This window comes from Bos indicus, chromosome 13 (assembly GCF_029378745.1).
Source record: "Bos indicus isolate NIAB-ARS_2022 breed Sahiwal x Tharparkar chromosome 13, NIAB-ARS_B.indTharparkar_mat_pri_1.0, whole genome shotgun sequence".
Taxonomy (NCBI): Eukaryota; Metazoa; Chordata; class Mammalia; order Artiodactyla; family Bovidae; genus Bos; species Bos indicus.
In genome coordinates this window covers 6,752,013-6,777,084 of record NC_091772.1, presented here as the reverse complement: position 1 = coordinate 6,777,084, position 25,072 = coordinate 6,752,013, and the positions used below count along the sequence as shown (strand labels likewise).

The following is a 25,072-nucleotide window of genomic DNA, read 5'->3' as shown; positions in this document are numbered from 1 at the left end:
AGTGGGGGTCCTCCTCAGAGGGCAAGGTTTTCAGAAATAAGATTCACAGAGGCTCCAGAAAACAGCTTTGCACTTTCCCTCCAGGGCATAAGGGCATCAAAAGTCATGTACACACAGGACTTGCATCCATTGACTTATACTTTTTTTTAAATCAGACTTACACGGAGTATTCAGTGTGAATGTTTTCAGTGCTTTATGAGTATCAACTCATTCAACTCTACAATAGATCTAGGAGGTAGGCACCATTAAAGTATGAAAATGTTAGCCGCTTAGTCATGTCCAACTCTTTGCAACACTATGGACTGTAGCCCACCAGGCTCCTCTGTCCGTGGAATTCTCCAGGCAAGAATACTGGAGTGGGTTGCCATGCCCTCCTCCAGGGGATCTTACTGGCCCAGGGATCAAGCCCAGGTTTCCTGCATTGCAGGCAGACTCCTTACCATCTGAGCCAACAGGGAAGCCCAGACACCATTACCTTAGACCATTTTTCAGATCAGAAAACTGAGGTGGGAGTCGGTTAAGACATTTGACCTTATGCGAGTCAAGCTTTTCTCACCCCTGCTGGGCATATTCCATTTGTCCTTCTGTCTCCTCATCTCCCTTTTCCTTACACTGGAAGGCTTCCCTGTGTGGATCTGATTTGTGGACTCCCTGAGCCCTAGTTTCTAATTGGGGTACGCCGATGGAAGGACCAGGTCGGGTGGCAGAAAGAAGAAGGAGCGAGGTAAGGGTGCTGTCCCTGAGGCTCCTCCCTCCCTTGGCTACATCCTTCTGGGAGTCAGGAGTGTGTCCACTCCACCCAGTGGTTCCGGGACCCCTCCCCTAGCCCCTTTAGTCCAGCGGGTGGTGCGGGCTCCCCGTGTTGCCAGTCCCAGAGTGCTGTACAAGCCCTTCTTGGTTTCCATCCACCTGCTCACACCTTTGCCAACAGATCCTCATCAAATGCTCCTCTGTCACCTGATTTGAGCGTGGATTGTGCCTGTTCCTGCCCGGAACCTGCCTGACATGCCACCCCTTCTCATCCGGTGTGCCCTGAGCTGCCCAGGGCAGGCACCTGGCCCCATTGCCTGTGAAAGGGCAAAGCACCTACCTGCCTGTGGGGCAGGAAACGGGGGAAGACAGAGTTGCTCTCTGCCCCAAAAGCCTGCCTTGCTGCTTTACTATTTTATGCAAAACTCCCACAACCTTTAAATCTGGGGGATCAAATGCACTGTGTTTGCAGAAGGCTTCTGCTAGTGGCAGCTGGGTGTACATGAAGGACTGTGATGGAAGCCCTGGGCAACAGAATTTCCAAACTGATTCCAGCTTGGCTGAGGAGAGCAGAAGTGGGTGCAAATGAGAAATGGGACAGAAGGAATCTTACCTTTCTGCAATATAAAATCACATCCAGAAGCACATGCAGCTATTTTTATACAGCAGGATTTCCCCTTGCTGAGTAGACACTTTTAACTCTGTTTGGCCCATGTTTATTGTACTTGCTCTGGCACTTTCTATCAGAGGAGTAGCAGGGTGTTACAAAGGTTTACAGAAAACTCATGTGGTGGGGGGCTGGGGCGGGCTTGGGATGGGGAAGGCATAACGTTGAGGAAGTGCCCTTTCTCTTCCTTCCTCCCCGTGACCCTCTGCTGGGAAGCTGACATCATCTTTTCTTTATTTCGTTGGGGACACTTGGTGAGGGCTGTGAGAAGAGATTCCATGAGGCCTGAGGCCCCCTGATGGGTGAGCCCCACGCCAGGGGCAGGGTGGTCCCACCCGCGTGCTGGGGTGGACGCAGCAAGGCTGCTGGGCTCTGCCACTGCAGGAGGCTCCCTTTTGCTTGGTGTATATTTGGTAAGCAAGAAGAACGCCGACAGCACTGGACCCCGTAAGAGGAAGATGCAACATTTAAATGGGTCCCAGGACGGCACGGCAAAGGCAAAAGGAATCTCTAAGGCACTAGATCAATATTTGGATGAAAAATGAAAAGAAAACTCTTCATACCGACTTCAAACAGTTTGGTGGCATTAAACTCTTCACTTCCCGCAAGCAGACTCACTTCAGTGGCAGCTGTCCTGAAGGTGTCTTCAATTCCTAGACACAGACAGGAGCTCTTTTTTCTCCAGTTATATGGAAAAAGTCACCTCCCCTCCCCCCGCCCCAGCCCCACTGGCAAATAAAAAAACAAATACGCCTGAACAAAGCCTTTTTTGTATTCATTACTACTCATGGGCAGAAACTTGCCAACAGAGGAAACAGTAAAAAGCAGGTATAGAGCATAAAATATATTAAAACCCCAGATACCATTTGCGGCATGAAATCAGATCCAAATGTGCCTGAATGTCCTAAGGAGCTCATTCCCTGGTCCCAGGAGTGGGGTTTTGGGCGGTGCTGGACACACGTCAGGATGTGTGTTTGTCCGGAGGTGTCAGGGTGACAATGTGAACCAGTCACTAACTTGTGTCCGACTCTTGAAGCCCTATGGATTGCAGCCTGCCAAACTCCTCTCCCCATGAGATTTCCCAGGCAGCAACACTGGAGCGGACTGCTATTTCCTTCCCCAGGGAATCTTCCGGACCTGGGAATCAAACCCACGTCCCCTGCACTGGCAGGCAAATTCTTATCCACTGTGCCACCGGGGAAGTCCAGTGTTAACAACCTGTCTAGTGGTTAACACTGGTCTTAAGGACTGACTTGCTGGGTTTCAAGTGAGTGACTTGGGTAAGCCCCAGAACCTCTGGGTGATTCGGGTTTCACATCCACAAGGAGGGAGAACCAACAAGCTTCCTCAGAGCCTTGAATGAATTAAATGAGTTATGCATAAAGAAAGCACTTAGCTAAGAAGCAGTAAGTGTTGGCTGACATTTTCTCCGTGAATATTTGCCTAGCTCATTCTGAGGATGCAGTGGTCCACAGCTGAAAGACCCACTTCTTGTATGTTGGGACTTTCAGCACCGCTGATGATGCTGCAAAAAGAATAAGCTGGGGGAGGGATGGATTGGAGTTTGGGATTAACAGATGTAAACGATTACATATAGGATGGATAAACAACAAGGTTCTACTGTATAGCACGGGGAACAATATCCAATACCCTATGATTAAACTGTAATGGAAAATACTATGAAAAAGAATGTAGTGTAAATATATATATATGTATGTATAACTGAATCACTTTGCCATACAACATTGTAATTCGACTATACTTGAATAAAATAAATATTAAAAAGTTAAAAACAAAAAAATTCAATGTTAAAAAAAGAATATGCTGGGTTTGTCATTACTTGCTCTGAGCAACTAAACCTAGTTTGCCTCACGTTTCCTGGCCCCCTCCCCTACTCAAAGGACCATCCCCACCCAGGCTTCCTCTGCGAACAGGAACCCCCGGCAAGTGGAAGCAGTCAGGAGGGAGGAACAGTGGAATGTGGACTATTTGTTGGAGAACTTTGGCTGTCCTGCTGGGTGTGAGTTGATTTCTTTTAAGGGGCTCGCTCTGATTTTATGTGAGGCCCTTCGAGCTTATTTGTACGGTCAGCCTAGGGGACAGATTTTTACAGCGTCATCACCACCAGGCCAGGGAGGCTGCCTGGCCCTTAAGTCTTTCCAGTGAGGCTGAGAATCAAGACACCAGGAAAGGAAAGAGATGGTGCAAAAGAAGATCCTTCATGTTCAAGGGAGCCCTGCAAAGCTGGGGGAGTCAGGAACAGAAAGGCAGAAAGGACGGAAGCCAGGTCAGATGAGAAGGAAATGCATGAACAGGGCTGCTGGCCATGCCGCTTTCAGCAGTGAGAGAAAACATTCAAAATGGGAGGAGAGATGATACCTGCTACCAAGTTATCTAGGTCCACTGTTTTGTGTCTGCATGCCAACTCTGGAGGAGAAAGCAACAGGCAAGCTGCCAAGCCCTGACATGAAAAGCTGTCTGTAATCACATGTGCCTGAGCCCAGTACCCCTCACCCTGGTGGTGGTGGAAGAATTTAATGGCTAAGAACATGGATTCTGGAATCCGACTGCCTGGATTCAAATCCCAGCTGACCACTTGCTTCTTGCATGACTCTAGACAAATTAGCCCACGCAACCCAGTTTCCACAGCTGCCGAATGAACACCATCATCAGTACTTAGTTCATGACATTATTGCTAGGATTAGACGAAATAACACATGCAAAGACCTTAGAAGTTTGCTTGATACTGAAATACTCAAAGAGTTCTACTCTTCATGACCTTCATTATCGTCTTTTTTCTTCCTCATCTTCCCAATCTTTACCTTCATTTTCTTTTGTTTCATCTTGTCTTCATCTTCTTTTCCCTCTCCCTCTCCTCTTCACTTTCTTCCTGCCTTCCTCCTCTTCTTCCTTCTCGTTATTATTTGTTGGTTTATTTCTACCCATCCCACCAGACTTCTAACTCTGTTTCATTGTGATGAGTATGGGAAAGATCAGGACAAACCTCTTGCTGGAAACTGATCAAGCACTTTTGGAAATCCATCCGCACGGCTGACGGGGTCCAGAACGGCCTTTTCTCCCACATCAGCCCCGTCTTCTGCGCACGCCCCTCTGCTACCACGCGCATGCCCCATCTGATCTTCGCTATTGGCAGAAAACCCTTTGCTCCCCCACATTTTTGTTCTAAATCTCAGCCTTGTGGTTTGAGAACAAAGTTTCTAGGGGTAGAAAAAGGAAGTCTGGGGTGTGGGGAATCAAATGGTCTGTCCCTGAAATTTTTTTCAGAGGAAATCATTTGGAAAGTGTGATTTCTTGGACGAGCCTGAGATAGTATTTTAGGCTGGTTTTCTACCTGCCTGTGGGGAACATGGTAGATGGAAAACCACAGACCAGGAGTTGATAAACTCTTAGGTAAAGTGTCAGAAAGTAAGTATTTTAGACTTTGTAGATGGGCTGCCGTCTATGGGGTCGCACAGAGTCGGACACGACTGAAGCAACTTAGCAAGCAAGCAAGCAAGGTTACATATGGTCTTTCAAAAATTGAAGTGCGGTTGATTCACAATGTTGTGTTAGCTTCAGGCGTACAGCAAAGTGACATATATATATATATAAAACAATAAGAATATACATTTGGTATCACGTGTATATCATATATATTCTTTTTCATATTCTTTTCCATTATAGGTTATTACAAAATACTGAGTATAATTCCCCGTGCTATACAGTAGGTCCTTGTTGTTTATCTATTTTATCTATAGTAGGATATATCTGTTAATCCTGAACTCCTGACTTACCCCTTCCTTACTCATTTCCCTCTTGCCAACCGTAAGTTTGTTTTCTATGTCCATGCATCTATTTACATTGTGTAAATAAATTCATTTCACGTTCGGACTTGGTTGCGTATCCTTCTTTCTCTTCCTCCTCCTCTCTCTTCACAGCCCTTTAAAAATGTGTGGGCCATACAGAAACAAGACTAGACGGCGGCTTGACGATACTACTACAGTCACAATTGTTATCTACTCCAATATGGCCTCTCACTAAGTTTGCAATTATTAGTTAAGTTTTAAAAAACATGGACAATGCAGTTTAAAGCAATAATTAAATGCCAAGGTGCCCCAATTTGCTCCCTCTGGAACTTTCAGCAACTCTCAGGCTAATACACGGTTTTTCTGTAGATGGCCATTAAGCCTCTGATCCTGGCTTCCTTATTAGCCCACGAACATCCATCTTCATGTGTCTCTTTAAGGTACAACCAATTCCACATCAAAGGGCCAAGTTAACCAGAATCACTCCTTAAATTAAGTACATGGTAGTATTGTCTTCTAGGTCATGTTTACTGCAATTGCATACCAGGCTCAGAAAATCTATCTTTTCATCCTCTAAGCTCATTGTCTCTTGTCCAAGTCTGGTCAGAATTCTCATTAGGAAAATGGTTGTCTTGTAAACAGTCAATTTCTATAAATTTTTAAATAGAAGCTACAACCTTAACCAGACTCACAGAGTCAAAGAACAGACTAGTGGTGAGCAGTGGGGAGAGTGAGGAGGGGCGCCATAGGGCTGGGATGTTGGTGGGGTGTACAAACTCTCGGGTGTAAGATAAGCTACAGAGGTGTATTATACAGCACGTGGAATATAGCCAGTATTTTGTTATAACTGTAAATGGACTATAACACTTGGAAATTGTGTAACTAGAAAATAGAACAAAAAGGACAAGCTTCTCTGGAACGTAGAGCCACACCCCAAGTGCACCCACCTGGGCAGCTGGGACGGTCACACGTCCTAGATTCGGTTGCAGTACACGCGTAGCCACAAGACCTGGTCCGTTTCTGGTTGCCATTCCCACAGGTAACACTGCAAACGGACCAGAGGCTCCAGTCGCCCTCACCGTCTGTGGAATCTGGAAGGGAGCAGGGAGATGGTCACCAGCCTCGCCCAAAGAACCCTCACAGCCCCCGTCCGGCTGCCTGTCAACTGCCCACTTGCAGCATCCCCACTGTTGGAGGGGACCAGGTGCCAGCCAGAGGCGAAAAGTTATGGCCCCAGAGCTCATTTCAGGGATTAGCTTCATGTTAGCAGGGCCTCTCTCTGAGGTTCGGACCCCTAGAAGATGCCTGTGTGCGTGCATGCTAAGTCAAATCTGACTCTTTGAGACCCTGTGGACTGTAGCCCGCCAGGTTCCTCTGTCCATGGGAAGAATACTGGAGTGGGTTGCCTCGCCCTCCTCCAAGGGATCTTCCTGACGCAGGGATCAAATCAAGTCTCCTGTGGCACCTGCATTGCATGCAGATTCTTTACCACTGAGCCACTGGGGAAGCCCAGAAGATGTCTGAAACTGAAAGTCGCTCAGTTTGACTCTTTGCCACCCCAGAGACTATACAGTCCATGGAATACTCCAGGCCAGAATACTGGGGCGGGTAGACTTTCCCTTCTCCAGGGGGTCTTTCCAACCCAGGGATCAAACCCAGGTCTCCCGCATTGCAGGTGGATTCTTTACCGTTGAGCCACAAGGGAAGCCCAGAAGATGCCTAGTAAGTGCTTATTGAAAATGTACACATCCACAGAGCGTGGGGCCATGCTACTGCTAAGTTGCTTCAGTTGCGTCCGACTCTGTGCGACCCCATAGACGACAGCCCACCAGGCTCCCCTGTCCCTGGGATTCTCCAGGCAAGAACACTGGAGTGGGTTGCCATTTCCTTCTCCAATGCACGAAAGTGAAAAGTGAAAGGGAAGTCGCTCAGTCGTGTCTGACTCTTAGCAATCCCATGGACTGCAGCCCTCCAGACTTCTCCATCCATGGGATTTTCCAGGCAAAAGTACTGGAGTGGGGTGCCATTGCCTTCTCCTGGGGCCATGCAGTAATATTGTAAAGATTTTCCAAAATGACAACCATCAGTTCCTTCACATGCACAGAGAGGAGTCACATGAATGGGCCCCAAAACACTCCACGTGGGAATAAAGCCTTCTTGGACCTTCCAGGCACTTCTCAGGGGACAGCTAAATGCAGCTGATGCTGTTGGCAGTAGAGAAGCTGCCCAGTGGAGCCCTGCCTGAAGTTCTGAGTCACAGAATTGTAGAGAAATAATACACTGCTGATGTTTTAGTCACCAAGTTTTGGGATGGTTGTTATGCAGCAGTAGACAATTGATGTGTGCTTAGTCGCTGTCTGACTCTTTTGTGACACCATGGACTGTATGTAGCCTGCCAGGTTCCTCTGTCCGTGGGGATACTGGAGCAGGTTGCCATGCTCCCCTCCAGGGATTGAACCCAAGTCTCCCTCATTACAGGCAGATTCTTTACCAGCTAAGCCACCAGGGAAGCCCTGATAACTGATACATAATGGTAGAGCTAGATGGTTCTTTGAGGTCATCACTCAACATCCATCCAACAAATACTCTATTATGTGCCAGGCCCAATTCTGGGTATATGAGATATATCATTAAATAAAACTTGCAAGGATCTCTGCTCTGTGGTACTAATAGTTTTGTGAGAAGAGTCAGACAATAATCAAAAAACACACACAAAAATGACTAAATTATACAGTGTATCAGAAATCAGTGAGTGGTAAGGAAAAAGGAGAAATGAACCAGACTGGGGGCTTGAGGGCCATGAGAGAGGTTGGTATGTTATCTAGACTAACTTGCTCTTTTTATTTTTTAATTAAAAAAAAAATTAGAAAAAAATTTTTTGGCCATACTGCTTGGCATGTGGCATCTTAGTTCCCTGAGCAGGCATCAAATCCACACTCCCTGCCTTGGAAGCCTGGAGTCTTAACCACTGGACCAGCAGGGAATTCACCTAATTTCCTCTTTTTAGGAGTAAGGAAACTAAGTCCTGGAGTGCATGGATGACCCACTCAAGGGGAAGGGGAAGAGAAAAGAAAGCTTGGGCCCTAGTGCTAAGCGCTTCTGCTCGAAAGCCTGACTCTGCAGCATCTTCGTCTGAACTACTTTTTCCCGCTTTATTGAAATCCTCCTCCAGCCTTGGGGCCTCTGCCAGTGCCAAGCATGCAGCCCCAGTCATTGGCCTCACAGGGTAGGGTCCTGCTCTGCTCGGAACAGGTCTCGGTGATTGTTATTACGCAGGCCTGGCAAGAATGCGGTCCACACATGTTTCTACCTGAACTGCGGGACCCGGGCCAGACTCCCAGCCTGTGTTTACAGCGTGTTCAGTCTCAGGCAAACCCAGGGCCACTGACTTTAGCCCACTGTGAGAGTCGGTGGGGGCAGTCCTAATCCTTTCCCCTAACCCACGGTTGAGAGTCCAGCCACACCTCACCTGCCCCCGGGGGCCCCATCCCTTTCTCCTGACTCCCCCAAAGGGGTTTTTCCGAATTTTGATTTCCTTCTAAGACATGATTTTCCAACCACGTGGCCAAGCAGATGTTTGAAACTCCTGCCTCGTGCAAGGGAGGCGGGTCTGCTTCCCCTCCCACCCTGGCTGCCTCCATCTCTCCATCTCCTCCTGAGCATCAGTGCAGTGGAACCGGAGAGATTGCTGAGCAGGGGGCCGGGGCTGCCACCTCCCAGGCCTCTTGGTAAACTCGCCAAGGACACAAAGGATGTGCCTGAAACAATCACACGCTCGCACTCCTGTCGCTGGGTGTATCCATGTGTTACATGCACGCAGGAGCACACTCAGCACCTCCCGTGTGGCTCTTCCTGGGGTCTGATTTGTTAAAAGGAACAACCACCACCACAAAAAGTCACCAGTCAGGTGATACGGTCTTCACACTCATAAAAAGGGGGCAGTGGGTGAGTCAGAGAAAGCTGATTAATTCACGGAGGAAGAGCTGCTGTCCCCTGTGGGGTGGGTCTCAGCCTAAGACACAATCCAAGTGATGCCAAGAGGTATCCTGCTCCGCTCAGCAGAAGCAAAGGGGCCTCAGCCACCTAGAATTCTCTGGCAGGACGTCCTCCCTGGTATGATAAGATGGAAAGCTAGCTTGGGGGAATATTGTCTCTGAATGTTGAGATTTTAGCATTAAACATACCATCTTGGAATCCCTGCCTGGGGTAATTTCTTATGTTTTTTTTTTGGTCTAAATTATTGAACGTTAGTACTGTATCAAATTCTGTGAAAAATGATTCCATAATTCTCTATGTACCCACCCCCTTTCACACCCACCCCAGCCCTGGGCCTCTGACTTGCTCTGCTGCTGCTGCTGCTGCTAAGTCGCTTCAGTCGTGTCCGACTCTGTACGACCCCGTAGACGGCAGCCCACCAGGCTCCCCCGTCCCTGGGATTCTCCAGGCAAGAACACTGGAATGCGCTGCCATTGCCTTCTCCAACACATGAAAGTGAAAAGTGAAAATGAAGCCGCTCAGTCGTGTCCGACTCCTAGCGACCCCATGGACTGCAGCCCACCAGGCTCCTCCGTCCATGGGATTTGCCAGGCAAGAGTACTGGAGTGGGGTGCCATTGCCTTCTCCGTGACTTGCTCTGGCCCCTGAAAAAACAGCAAACATGATGCAACACAGAGGCTAGAAAGGTGCCGGCGCCTCAGGGCTTGCCTTGTCCCTGAGGGAACTCTTCCACCACGTGAAGAGCCTCGGTGAGCCCGGAAGGTGTGGGGCCAGAGGGGGAGAGGCCCACCGGTCCCTGCACCCCAGCTGGCCAGCAGGGATCCCCCCATTGGGAATGAAGCCATGCTGGAGCACACAGCCCCAGCCAAGTCAGCCCAGAGCAGAACAATGGTGCAGACAGCCTTCAGACTCTCTCTCTCAAAGACATTTGTGCTTTTAAGCCAGTAAGTTTTAGATTGCTGTTGTTTAGTAGCTCAGTTGTGTCCAACTCTTTTGTGACCCTATGGACTGTATCCTGCCGAGCTCCTCTGTCCATGGGATTTCCCAGGCAAGAATACTGGAGTCGGTTGCCAATTCCTTCTCCAGGGGATCTTCCTGACCCAGGGATTGAACCTGTATCTCCTGCATTGCAGATGGATTTTTTTTTTTTTTTTTTTTTTTTACTGTTGAGTGGTTTCTAAAGTAGCAAGAACTGGAACTTCCCTGGTGGTGCAGTGGTTAAGAACCCACCTGTCAATGCAGGGAATGTGGGTTTGATCCCTGGTTGGGGAACTAAGATCCCACATGCCACCGGGCAGCTAAGACCCAACACAGCCAAAAAATAAATATACTATTTTTAATTCTTAAAAGAAAACAATAAAGTAGCAAAAGCTGTCACAAATACACCAGAACAACCTTCCCTATGAATGCTCTCTGAATGGCTTGGAGACTCTGGAACCATCAAGGATTTATTACTTCAGTAAGTGGCCATGAAATTAAAAGATGCTTACTCCTTGGAAGGAAAGTTATGACCAACCTAGATAGCATATTCCAAAGCAGAGACATTACTTTGCCAACAAAGGTCCGTCTAGTCAAGGCTATGGTTTTTCCTGTGGTCATGTATGGATGTGAGAGTTGGACTGTGAAGAAGGCTGAGCGCCGAAGAATTGATGCTTTTGAACTGTGGTGTTGGAGAAGACTCTTGAGAGTCCCTTGGACTGCAAGGAGATCCAACCAGTCCATTCTGAAGGAGATCAGCCCTGGGATTTCTTTGGAAGGAATGATGCTGAAGCTGAAACTCCAGTACTTTGGCCACCTCATGCGAAGAATTGACTCATTGGAAAAGACTCTGATGCTGGGAGGGATTGGGGGCAGGAGGAGAAGGGGACGCCAGAGGATGAGATGGCTGGATGGCATCACTGACTCGATGGACGTGAGTCTGAATGAACTCCAGGAGTTGGTGATGGACAGGGAGGCCTGGCGTGCTGCGATTCATGGGGTTGCAAAGACTCGGACACAACTGAGCGACTGATCTGATCTGATCTGAAGTGGATTTCTCCATGGCTTAAAAAAAAAAAAAAAAGCTAGCAAAGCCATTTATTTTCCAAACACTTCTTTACGCTGGGCCCCCAAAGTTAGACATGGAACACTGATATCTCCACATGGCTGATCGTTCCTATTGGCCTAGCAAGGAAGTGAAACAAAAAGTGGGCACGTCAGTCCACTCGCCAGAAGTGTTTAGAGCACACAGCCCTGGAGGAGCACCCCAGCCAAGCCCCTCCTCCCAGGGATTTCTATTGTTTAATGTATTTGAAGGACAGAAAGGGAATTTCTGATGTAGGGGAGGCGACAAAGCTCTGAGGGCAATCTTCCCTTCTGCTATAATAAAAGAAGCCTATTTTCATTGGCTTACCTACCAGGGAGCATCGCTGAGAGCAGATGAACTTGAGCCCCAGTAATTACAAGGACGACAACAAAGACAGTAGACTAGTCCCTGTGAACGTTTATGTGAGGCTGTGGCAGCCCTGTCTGTGACACCAAAGAGCTGAGTGAGGGCAGAGAACAATCCACAGGGCAGTGGGCTGAGAGCTGGGCTTCTAGGATGTCATTTGACATTTTAAAGTGGTCATTATATACTTTCAGGGCACTCGAGTTCTGCGGTCCAGTTACAGTATTTGGACAACTGAAGTGACTTGAGTCTTGGCTGAGCCACTGGCAAACCTCCACCACTAATCCTAGCTAGACGATTGTGACTGCCACTTACTGCCTTAACCAGCGGCTCTGTCTGTTTGATTGAACCAGGGTGTTCAATCAAACACCCTGATTGAACTGCTGTAATAACCCTGCAAGGTAGGTGGAAACACTCACCTTTTATGGATAAGGACACTGAGGCTCAGAGAGGTTAAGGTGCTTGATTAAGGTCACACAGCTCAAACTTGGCAGGGCTGGGATGAGATCTGAGAGCTGCCTGCTCTGGCCATATCCTGCTCTATATCCTGATATTCCAGCAGCTTTGATTCTGGCCCAAACAGCCCTTCCTTAAGATACCTATTGTATGTGAGTGCATTAGTCGCTCAGTCATGTCTGACTCTTGGCAACCCCATGGACTGTAGCCCTCTAGGCTCCTCTGTCCATGGAATTCACCAGGCAAGAACACTGGAGTGGGTAGCCATTCCTTTCTCCAGGGGATCTTTTCAAGCCAGGGATTAAGCCCAGGTCTTCAGCATTGCAGGTGGATTCTTTACCATCTGAGCCACCAGAGAAGACCAACATACCCATTATGTGGCTATAATTCAACAAGACAAAGAAAAACCTTTCCCAAAAAATCACTGTGAAATCTATTAAAACAGGACCACAGTCTGTCAGAGAATTGCAAAGAATCGACTACCAGCCCAAATTACACTTGGCTGTGTTCATCTGATTGCATTATCAGGTTATTCAGAGCAATCTTGGGGATGGTATACTATTATTTGACAGAAAGATACTTATTTGGATCCTTTATTTGCCCTGGGTGACAACTTAAGTATCTCAAACACAAAGAGGCCAAGGGTGAGCTGACTCATGGTCATTACATGCTTCCACTATCACACATTAGGTCTATCTTTTGTTGTTTTTCCAGTGGTCATGTATGAATGTGAGAGTTGGACTGTAAAGAAAGCTGAGTGCCGAAGAATTGATGTTTTTGAACTGTGGTGTTGGAGAAGACTCTTGCGAGTCCCTTGGACTGCAAGGAGATCCAACCAGTCCATTCTAAAGGAGATCAGTCCTGGGTGTTCATTGGAAGGACTGATATTGAAGCTGAAACTACAATACTGTGGCCACCTGATGTGAAGAGCTGACTCATTTGAAAAGACCCTGATGCTGGGAAAGATTGAAGGCAGGAGGAGAAGGGGGTAACAGAGGATGAGATGGTTGGGTGGCATCACAGACTCAATGCACATGGGTTTGGGTAGACTCTGGGAGTTGGTGATGGACAGGGAGGCCTGGCGTGCTGCAGTTCATGGGGTCGCTAAGAGTCAGATACAACTGAGTGACTGAACTGAACTTTGCTGTGTATTTTATAATTTATTCTAAAGACGCTGCTACATTCTACTTATTTCACCAAGGATTTTCTGAAATACTCTGGCTGCAGACATTTGCATTCTTATTAAAAACGCTAACTTCAAATGTTTGCAATTGATAGCCTCCACTAAGCCCAGTTCCTATGGCAACTGTAGCTGGCCTCAGACAGGGCAGCAAGTCCAAAAGCCCAGTGATGGGTGCTGCTTTGCCACTGCATGAACCTCACCTTTCTGGGCTGAATATTCTCTCCTTGTATCCTCCCTGGCCCCTGACACAGGGATAAACACTTAGAAATTGCTCTATACTTTCTTGCTGATTGAAATAAAAGGGGACTTCGCTCATCTGATCCTGTAAAGAATTCTGGAATTTGTATATTCCCTGTGAGCCATACCGAGAAGCAGTAATGATTCATCCACATTGCAAATGCTACTGAGTGACTGTAGCTTGTAAGCTACACACTTACAGTCTTGCTTCTCAAAGTGTGGTCCAAGGACCAGCATGGTCGGCTTCACCAGGTCGCTCGCCCCTTTTCTTCATCTGTGGCTTCAGGCACGGCATTTACCAAGATGCCCAGGTGATTTGTATGCATATAAAGGTCGGAGAAGGCAATGGCACCCCACTGCAGTACTCTTGCCTGGAAAATCCCATGGATGGAGGAGCCTGGTAGGTTGCAGTCCATGGGGTCGCTAAGAGTCAGACATGACTGAGCGACTTCCCTTTCACTTTTCACTTTCATGCATTGGAGAAGGAAATGGCAACCCACTCCAGTGTTCTTTCCTGGAGAATCCCAGGGATGGGGAGCCTGGTGGGCTGCCATCTATGGGGTTGCACAGAGTCGGACATGACTGAAGCGACTTAGCAGCAGCAGCAGCAGCAGCGAAGGTCTGAGAAGCACTGCTTTAGGGATTCCATAAAGGGACCAGATTTACTTTATAAAGTAGGAATCCTGATGTCTAGGGCTTCTCTGGTGGCTCAAACAGTAAAGAATTTGCCTGCAATGCGGGAGTGTGTGTGTCTGTTAGTTGCTCACTCATGTCCAACTCTTTGCGACCCCACGGTCTGTTCATGTAGACAGAGGAGCCTGGCAGGCTACAGTCCATGGGGTTGTAAAGAGTCAGACATGACTGAACCACAGTTTAATGATGGCAGTGTTACTAAGAGAGACCTCACAATCATCAGGATGGAAGTCTCTCCACGACCCAGGGATGCTGTAAGATGCAGACACAGGGTACCGCCCCAACCCCCAGGTATTGTAGATCTAGAAATCTGGGGTGAAGGTGGCTGTGACAGCGAAAGTAACTGCTCCAGCAGAGGCAAATTCTACCCTCAAGATGGAAATGGAGGGGGAGGTTCTTAATGTTCATAAATTCAGCAGAATATATTGTGTAAAAACTTTAGATGAAAAAACTGTTTCTAAGTGGTGATCATCAAACTTCCATGAGCATGAGAATCACCTGCTGACCTTGACTAAAAAAAGAAAGAAGCATACAAGGACTCCAGGTCTCACTCCTGCACATTCCATGGAAGGACTGCAGTGGCCCTCGATCTGGGCTGCACCCTGGTGTCATTCACGGAACTTTAAAAATCCCTGATGCCCGGGTCCCACCCCAGAGACTCCAAGTTAACTGATCTAGAGAGAAGTCCAGGCATTGGGATTTAAAAAATAAATGCCCAGAGGAGTATGGGCAACCATACTGAGAAACACTGGTGTGTGGGGCCTCGTGCTTCCAGATCAGGAGCTTCCCAGGTGGATCAGACAGTAAAGAATCTGCCTGCAGTGCAGGAGGCCCTGGTTCGATCCCTGGGTCGGGAAGATCCCCTGGAGAAGGGAATGGCTACCCACTCCAGTATTCTTGCCTGGAGAATCCCATGGATAGTAGTTGCAAAGGGTCGTACATGACTGAGCGACTGACCCTGTCACTTTCATTTTTCTAGCGTGTCTGAAATTGAACAGTCCTGGAGTGGGGTCTGAAAGTCTGCATTTCTTTTATTGTCTTTGAGGATGCTGATCTACTGGCCTGGGGACCATACCTGGAGATATGTAGGGAAGGGGCTTGGGCCCAGGATAGGCATTACGTTTTCACAGGCAGTGGATGGATTGTGATGTTGAGGGTCTGAGCCTCATTCAGAGAGACCATGTTCCATGTGGGCTGGGCAGACAGGTTAAGCTGCAGTCCTGTGCAGGGTCAGGCCAGCACTCTGGGATCCTCGGTATTTCTCTTGTTCAACAGCTCAGCCCTGGACTTCTACTCCCATTCCTGTCTTCCAATCTAACTGTCCCTTTATAGATCCACTTTACTGCCCTAAAGGATGTGCTGCCCCCTCTGCCCCCGAGAGGCAGAATAACACAGTGATGAAGAGGACAGACTCCGTACCTAGACTGTCTGAGATGAATCTTAGGTCAAAGTTGCTTAACTTCTCCAGGCTTCAGTTTTCCCCATTTGTAAAGTGGGGTCTCTGCCTCAATGAGCTGATTAAATGAGCTAATTTTTGAGAGCTGCTATGAAGAGGGACTGTGGAAGGCAACTGCTACAGAAAGGTTGGCTAATGTTCCCAATCCTTCTTGGAAAATAAATTGGACTTCTGGGAAAGGGGAAGGTTTTATGAGTGGTTGGGTGGGGTCTGGGAGCTCTCTTTCTTCTTCTCTAGCATTTACTGTGTATCTCTACTGTGGCATTCTTTTGCTCCATCTACTAAGTTTTCTCCTTTGGTTCAAAAACAGGTGAGATGCTCTTCAGGGAAGGACCATGTCTTAATCTTTTTTGGATTCCCAGTACCTAGCAGAATGATGGGCAGAAGATGTGTTCAATGTCAGTTGCGACTAAGTGACGTGGTTGGGAAGAAAGTCCTACTCTTTTGGACGTTGCTTAGGATCATCTATTAGCAGGCAGAAACGACTTGCCAATATACAAGTGGCCTTTTTGCTGAAAATGGGGGTAAGGGTGAGAATGCAAATGGTGCAAAACAAGTCACCCTTGTAGACCGTCTGCTCCTGAGTCTGCTGAGGCTGAACCACAAGGCCATCATCATGGTGGATGCATTTGTAACATATTAAATTTATAACGTGGGGCACCCTGCCTGATTCTTCATGAAGACTGGCCAGATGCTTTCCAAATCGGTTTCCTCTTCATCTAGTTCACACAGAAAACATTTCCCAGCTTCCCTTGCATCTACATGGGATCATATGACAACGTCTTGCCAGTAGAATCTGGGCAGATGTGATTTGTCTTCTCCAGGCTGAGGGGGTTGAAAGCATGAGAGCCTTTTACAGGCTCTGTCTCTCTACTGCCTCTCTCAGAGGCAGAGCATCCAGTGGGTGATTCTCAGGCCTTCACAGTTGGTGGGGCTTAAAGATGGAAGGAGTCTGGGTCCCCGAATGACTGGGTGGAGCCACATTCCCCTGACCCTGTCTTCCATCCCAGCTTAAGTGAGAAATGAACATGGATTATTTTAAGCCATTGAACTTAGAAATTGCTTGTTGTCTCACCTATCCTACTCTAAAAGCATGGGAAACTGAAAGTCCCAACTCGGGGTCTTGAAATTTGCTGCTGGGGATGCCTCACTTTGATAACTTGAGACATACATGTCCATGAGGGTTTCTAAGGGCCACTCCACTACCAGTGGTAAACATAACATAGTTGCCTGGTCAAAGGAGACAGCTGGGCACATCTTTCTCACTAAATGGATTTTCAATACAGGTTTTTACAGTCAAATACGTGAGGAAGTTCGGAGAAGGAAATGGCAAGCCACTTCAGTATTCTTGCCTGGAAATTTCTATGGACAGAGAAGGCAGCTGGGCTCCTGTCCATGTGGTCTCAAAGAGTTGGACACGACTGAGCACGCACACACTATTTGAGGAAGTTATTTCAGTGGTTTTGTCATTTTTTGGGGGAAAAAAAAAAAAAAGCAGGACCTCAAAGATCCCTAACTTAAAAAAAAAAAAAAACCTTTCCGAGGATAATTGGCATTATTTTAAAATTATAGTATTTCTAGAAAAATGTGGTGAGGGGGCCTCTTGGGCCTTCTGTGGACGGGGTGGACAGAGTCTGTATGAGGTCTGCCTTGTTGAAGACTCAAAGCCACACACTGTAAACAGGGTTTTGCTTGGCTCCACGTCCACTGGCCTCATCGTCCTTGTTTATTCTCTGCACGGATTTTATATTGCTGGGTGGTAAACTCACCATATTCTGGCTGTTCTTTGGTTTCAAACATCCGGTGGCCCGGGGCCGGACGGTCCCAGCCGCCGGGGGGGCTGAGGAAGTTGCTGTCGTCTGAGGTGCCATCGTACTTGTAGTCCTGGTCACCGCCCTGGGCCCTCGGCAGGGCCAAGGACCTCTGCCACCAGGCCCGCCAGTCGGGGGATGGCACTGACCAGCTGGGTTTATTCTCCGGGTGCTGATCTTTCTCTGCTTCAGAGTCAGGACCATCCACCACCTCTATGGTGACCTGAGGAATTCAAAACAAGCCAGGGTCAAGGAGGAGTCAACAGCCTCCACGCCAGGTGACCCTCGGGAGAAAGTCTGAGAGAGCGGAGGGAAACGTGGCTCCCTCGGGAGGGAAACGCGCCTCCCGCGGGAGGGAAAGCGGAGGCTGCACAGTGACAGGGCGGCGGGAGAACCTCCAGGGACGCCTGGAGGAACCGATGCCCACGGGCCTTGCGTTGGGAGGAAGCAGTGTATCACAGGGCCCCTGATTTACGGATGACTACGTTGCTGGGAAGTCTTTAATTCAAGGAGTCAACGTGTACCATGAATGGCACTAGAACAACTCATAAAACGGAACACTTACTAACCATGTACCAGGCGCTGTTTTAAAGGCTTTCCATATATTAATGTACTTCATCCTCAAAACAACTCTATAGTGTTGGTTCTGTTGATCGGCCCTTGTGGTTACTGATCTGAAAGGATCTTTGCCACTCCTCCCATTCTGCTCTGTGGGTGCCGCACCTCCCACCAAGAGGCGGGGTTTACATCCCCTCCCTTGCAGTCTGGGCTGGCCTAACGACTCATAGTATGTGGTAGGTGTGTCAACGTGACCAGCCACACGAGGTCTTGAAGTTTCCATTTGCATTCTCTCAGAAAGTTCCTACCATTACGTATGGAAGCCCAGTCTAGACTACTGTGCACATGACCGTCATGCGATGAGGGAGCCATACAGCAGAGAACAAAGGCTCCCCAAGTCCCTGGAAAGCTCTGAGGCCCCAGTCAGTTGAGCTGGGAGCCATCTTGGATCTTCCAGCACCACCGGGTCACCCCAGCTGATAGCACTTAGAGCAGAGACGAGCTCTCCCAGCTGAGCCCTGCTCAAATTCCTGACCCACAGCACCCGAGCAGTCCAGTGATTGTTGTTTCAAGCTGTTAAATTTCAGAGTAGTGGCTAGACAGCTTCTTATAGACAGAAGAACTGGACACAGGGAAGTTAACAGGCTGCCTAAGATCACACAGCTAGTAACTGGCAGCCATGGGTGTTCTAGCTCCAGAGCCTGTCCTCATATGAACTTTTCCAAACTGTCTCTCAAAAAGTCAGTCATCTAGGTCCTGTCCCCTCTTGTGACCAGGTGAGCCCAGAGCCCACTGATGCCGGTAGGGGCTGGATGCCACAGGTCGTGTAGAGATGTGAGCATAAGGTCCATGCTGTCCCAGCTGTGAGTTTCACTCATCTCGGAAACCAGACTCAGCACAGACTCCTCCTTAACCCACCCTCAGGGTCAGAGCAGACAGTCCCAGAGTCAAGGTCAGAACTCACTCTTGGATTTACGGAGCCTCGTTTGGAAGTCACAGGGCTGAAAGAATGCAGCTTCTTGGCTCCGAGAGACAATCAACATAGAGAAACTTGTTTTAAAAACATAATGAAAGACTCCTTGGGTTCCTCTGGCCATCACACGGCTCTTGCAACAACCCCTGGATGAGTTATGTGCAAATGAATCAGAAACATGCGCTCCAAGTAATCAGCGCAAGATGTACTGGGCAGATGCTCTTCTAGCTTTGCCCTAACTCGACATCTGAGAGGCTTGCTGAGATGCTTTGCCAAATTGCACCGGGTCATGCCAATCCCTGAGACAAACAGACCCTTCCTTTTGTCTCAGGAATGGAAAAGTTTGAATTCTACTCTCTTCGACGTTCAAAGGAGGTTGCCCTGCTCATGGTGGCCTTGTGTGGTCCAGACACGAGGTCCAGGGTGTGGTCTTCTACCCCAGTACACTTGGGCCGTGGCAGGCCGAGAGCATCTCCTCTGGTGTGGGATGCCTACGAGGGCACCATTGGCTTGATTCCATGCTACCACCATCACCCCAGTCTTGTAAGCATCCCTTGCATATTTATAAATAATTATGGAACTTTTAGTAATCCCCCAAAAGGACAAAAAGAAGAATTACATCATTCATCTTGTATCACTGTTGTTTGCTGGAGGGATGGCTGTTGGAGAGGGACAGTGCCCAGGACCCACACGCAACCCTACAAGGATGTAGTGGAAGGCATGCACAGCTGGGTTGCATGGACCTGAGCCAGCAGAGATACCATGATGCCCAGCCTTTGAAGACACAACCTTTCTCCTATGCAGTCCCAGCCCCCATGCCTGCAGACAGAACAACTGAGCCGCAACAATTGTCTGCAAGGCTATTAAGGGTCTTGGAGGCGTGAGGCTGCCAAGAGCCAGGCAAGCCTGCAATTATGGTAATAAGATCAGTCTCTGGGTAGGAGATAAGGGGGAACAGGCTGGACAGTTTTGGTATTCCGTTTGTATCCAGGCTGGAGTCAAAGGGATTGCCTAAACAAAACGTGCCCTGCAATTTCTCCAAGCTGGGAATCAAAACAATTCCATGTTTTAAGCTATTACCGTCAATATGATTCTTTTTCCCCCCAAACTGCTGCTTGGATCCAAACAAAACAGATTTGTTGCCTGGCCAGGCAATGAGTAGCAAAATACAAATTTACTCCAAAAACTATTATCGATGACTAAATCTCATCAGCTTAGAGGTTTCTTTTTCCCCTTTCATTTCTAGCCACTGCTCCAACTGAATTAAAAATAACACAAACAAACAAACAAAAAAAACCCCCACACAAAACAAAAACCATGCAAACCTTAGGATCCACCCTTCCCTGCAGTTAGGAATGTGGAAACCTCGGACTGATATCAAAAGAACAAATCTAATCTTGAACGTGAAATTTCATAGGCATCCAATTAAAAAGACTTAATGAGCATGATTGTGACTTCTCGAATGGAAGGAGGTAGAGGGAGATCAGTTTTATGCTTCCTGTTGCTCTCACTCTTATTTACATGTTCTTTAGCATCAAAGAATCTGTTCATAAAAATGTCTTGAACAATAATCAGTGTGACGAGTTGAAGGTGTGGCAGGGAGCACAGTGGATTTCCAGGCTGACGAGCTAGATCTTACCTTTGGCGTCTTCAATACACAGCATTGAAGCATCTTTAGTATATTTGTTTCTTCTGGATTTTTCCATACCATGAATCAAGACAGTAAAAGAAAAATAACTTTTCCAAAAGACCCAAGTCCAACTTCTTGCTGAATGTTGTCAGATCCAAGAAAGAGAGACTAGAATAGGTGCCAAGTTTGAGAATTCCGTCCAAAATTAGGAAAGGGTAAAATCCTTTGCACTATTACCAGTTTCTTTCTTCCTCTTGAAAGTTCAAACATTTATTAGAAACACACTCTTTAGCACTGAAGAGCACTTTCCACTGGGAAACGAACACAATTCTTAGTCTAATCAGCAATAAACTAACGACACTGAGAATACAGAAGGCTTGATCTTCGGAACTCAGGAGAATCTTCTAGAATCTTCTAACTTGTTGGCCCTTTTAGAAGACTAACAAGCTTGAGAGCTTCGGTGACCAGGTAGTTTGGGTTTGTGTTTATTTCCCAGAGATGAAGAGAAGCCCTGGGAGTTGAAATGATTCCTCAACAGAGCAGCAAACGGTTACGCCCCCGATAATGTAACCGTTCTTCCTTGACAAATGCCAAAGAAAGAACACAAAGGACCAGGAAGATATATAATCCCTCCCTCTCAGACCCACTGGTGCTCTCAAAACAACTCTGGCAGCTCCAGGTAAGCGCCATGAATGCTTTGAGCCTTCCAGCATTCCTGTTCAGGGATCACTTCTTGTTCTACAAAAGCTAGCCCCACATTTCAGGCAGAGAAACTGGCCTGGAGAGTTCACATTCCTTAGGTGAACAGCAAGGAAGGAGGAGAGCTGCTCTCAAAACGAGATCTCCTGATTCTTAATTGTTTTATACTGGTCTCCTCTGTCATTTTCACACTTGCTGCCATCACCAGCCAGCGTCCACCAATCTGGGGAAGCATCCCGCATCACTTTGCTGAGTGCTTCCCATGGATGATCTCATTTAATCCTTGTGATTAATGAGAAGCTAAGTCACTTCAGCTGTGTGTCTGACTCTGTGCGACCCCAAGGACTGTAGCCCACCACGCTCCTCGGTCCATGGGATTCTCCAGGCAAGAATATTGGAGTGGTTGCCATGCCCTCCTCCAGGGGATCTTCCCGACCCAGGGATCGACTGTCTCTTATGTCTCCTGCAGTGGCAGGTGGGTTCTTTACCACTAGCGCCGCCTGGGAAGCCCATTTAATCCGCACAACCCTACCACTATGGAGTATTGTCCTACAAAGGTACTACACCTGGATTGTTATTCCCATTGTATAGACAAGGAAACTGAGGCCTACGGAGGTCAAGTAACCTTCAGCAGCCACAGAGGCCAAGCCTGGTTGACAGAAATGGTGCTGCCGGAGCCCAAAGAGAGGTGGGTGGACTCGGGCTCACGATGGGGACAGCAGGGCCCCCTTGAGAATCAGAACAGAATCAGCTTGTCTCCAGGAGGGTGTGGGTCCATGTCTTGGGCACAGTGATTTCTTGGTTCTTACTCGGCCAGGCCTGCCATCCCAAAAGAATTTTAGGAAGAAAGGAGGTGGGAAAATCAGAAGTAGAAGCACGTACAACACCTGTAGCCCTGGCCAACTCATCTGATTACATCAAGAGGCCTGCAGTCGTGTAAATAAGTCTGCACAAGGGGAAAAAAGGGCTTTTAGAAGACTATTTTTAAGTCTCCCTCAATGGAAGAAAAGAAAGAAACACATTGGTTGAAATGAATACGAATCTCAGATGGACCCAGAAAAGAGAAATATTTGGTGGTGAATAGCTACTGTGGTAAGGAATTGATGCAGTGAGCCTAATAATGAGTTTATTTTAGAAATTTCTGCATCTGCTATCTGACCATCAGCTGCGGAGCAGAAACCCAGCCAAGGATACTGACGTTCTGCTTGAACTTGCCCTGGGGGATTTACTTTCTTTCCTGAGTGGATTATTTATTTATTTGTTGCCAAAACCCAACTTCTAGTTTTGTTTTAAATTTAATATGGAGATTGGGTTCAAGAGTTTGAGGCTATTTCTTTCTATTTTGTGCATTGTTGGGCTTTCCCCCCCACCCCCACCCCCTACTCACTTCCACAGCCTGAAGCCAGTCTTAAAATGAAGAGCCCAATTCACTTGGGACAGAGGCCACCTGGCTTCAGCGGTTTATTTAAAAAAAAAAAAAAAAAAAGCTCTGAAAAGCTGGGCTTTTGAAAGGATTTCCCTTCCTAAAAGTCAAGAGGCCCAGCTCAGCATTGTCTCTTTGGAAAGGTGTGGGCGGTTTGGTGGTGGTCGTAGGGGGAGACTGTGGACCCCAGCCCTGGAGCGTGGGAAGTGCTTGCAGACAAGGGGGCGGGGCTGGGGTGTGGTTCAGAGACAGGGGTATCAAATGCCTGTGTGCTCCCCGCTCCAGGGAGGGCTAGCTGGGTGGGGGCTGGGGGCAGGTTGCCAGAGGGGGAGGGGGAGACGAGGTCAGACGGCCCGGCAGTGGAAGCCGACCCCGGTACGCCTTCACCTGTTTGCAGTCCGCTCCCCGGGACGAGAGGATGGCCTAGGGTGACTGGTGGGGCTGTCTGCTTGGCTGCATCAGCCCTGTGTCAAGCCAGTGGATTTCAGCACAATGGTAGAGCTCTGAGGAAGGGGCAAGAGTTGTCAGCATGAAAACCATCACCCCCTTTGAGAAAGCACCTCACCTTTTAAAGGACTACCAGGGAGCCGATTTACTCGTGTGGTGAGGCTTGAGGCTACAGCAGCCAGCTGTGTGTGTGTGTGTGTGTGTGTGTGTGTGTGTGTGTGTGTGTGTGTGTATGCGCACTCACACACACTTGTACTCAGACCTAGGGCTGGAGCTCTCAGGGGTACCATACATCGGTCTTTCTTTGAGCATCTTTCTGAGCAACCAGCGCTCTTCTTTGCTGGTCTTCCCAGAGAGAGAAGGCCAGGAACACAGCTCAGTATTCCTTTCTTTGGGGCCAACAGGTCATTAGATCAATAAAACACAGGCCCCTCTACTCCTCTGACTGGCCCCAGGCAGTTATCAGTCACGGGGCTTGTGCAAAGCGGCAGAGGGATGACCCAACTGGCCAACAGGCAGCAGGACCGCACTGGCTTGGTCTTTTTGGGTCCTTGGGTGTGACGGTATCTGGGTTGGAGCATCTTTTGCTTCAAGTCCATTTTTCCAGGAACGGGTTGCCCTGTTGGAGCAATGGGGAAACCTATACTCTTGGGAGGTATAGTGATCTCTTCTGTACAAAAGGAAACTCAAGAAACATCTAGGGAACTCATAGGAGTAGCCTGGTTCCCTTCCCACCCTGTGCTCCAAAGGAGCCCATTCTGAAGGGGCGTGGAGGCGAGCTTCCCATAGGTACTGGGGCAGTGCTGAGACCAGTGGAAGACAAAACGCTGACTGCTTTGTACCTGTTAGAAGTCTGTACAAACAGGTGGCTGTGGGCTCAGAGGGGACAAGGACAAATGATTTCCACTTTATAAAAACTGTGTTTTATGAAAGTCCAAGAGGCTTTGTCGGAGGGTCTCAAGAGTGGTCTTCTCATGATTCATCCTCCATGTATTCTCTGCTCCCTGGTCTCGCTTTATAATTCTCTCCATCAACCCCAACAGCCTCCTCACCCCTCAGGAAGCCCAGCGGTACTGTTGCAAAGCTCTCTTCATCTGGCTAAACAGCACAGCTTATGCTGATGAAAAATGGATTGTGAGTTCTGGGGCTTTTCTGAGCTCATGTACAAATCCATCGTGTGGGCTGGCGTGGGCTTAGCATTTCATGGTTGCCCTTTTCTTTTTATGGAAAAGTCGTCAGGGTTTCCCAGATCTGAGAATCTCAACTGCCTTTGCATCACTGTTCTTCCTTGACATTTCAGCTAATATTTTAAAAAGACCCAAGTGATGTCTGGGGACTTCTGACTGATGGACTTATCTGGGAGAGAGAAATTCTCCTAGATAAATTCTCCTAGAAATTCAGTCCTAGGTGGAGCCCATGAACTTGGTAATTTTCCAACATGGGGACTGCAACCTTCCAGTCCCCTGTATCCAGGCCTTTTCTTGTAAGTTTATATCAGTAACTCTTAAATTGATGGCATTAATAGCTCAGTCCTCAGCATTAAGCTCCACAATGAGATTGCCCATCTCTCAAAAAAAAAAAAAAAAACTGCAAGCCGCAGCAAACCTCAAATTGTTTTGGGCATGGGCTAAGCACCCTTGGGATAAGGGTGGTCTGGTCCTACAGCCAAAAAAATCCATCAACAAGGAAAAATCACTTCCTGTCAATGAAGGAGGGAGGGATGGGGAGTCACACTGAGCAACAGTAAGGGGTTATCTATGCCTTTTTTGGTCAGTCTGCACCTCCCCCAAGTGGGTCCTGTATTCTTTATCAGAGAGCCATGTGGACAGTTCCTGGAGAGAGGACAATGGAGAAAATGG

General features: G+C 48.0%; 1 protein-coding gene across 2 annotated transcripts in view; it reads right to left on the bottom strand.

Moving 5' to 3' along the window:
- Positions 1-25,072, bottom strand: part of ISM1 (isthmin 1) — a 92,017-nt gene that overhangs the window by 5,530 nt on the left and 61,415 nt on the right. For both annotated transcript variants that reach the window (XM_070800700.1, XM_070800701.1), the window contains 3 exons: positions 17,442-17,706; positions 6,171-6,314; positions 1,981-2,070 (listed from right to left, as the gene is read on the bottom strand). In XM_070800700.1, the coding sequence (XP_070656801.1) occupies positions 1,981-2,070; positions 6,171-6,314; positions 17,442-17,706 (499 nt within the window). The remainder of the gene's footprint in view (positions 1-1,980; positions 2,071-6,170; positions 6,315-17,441; positions 17,707-25,072) is intronic.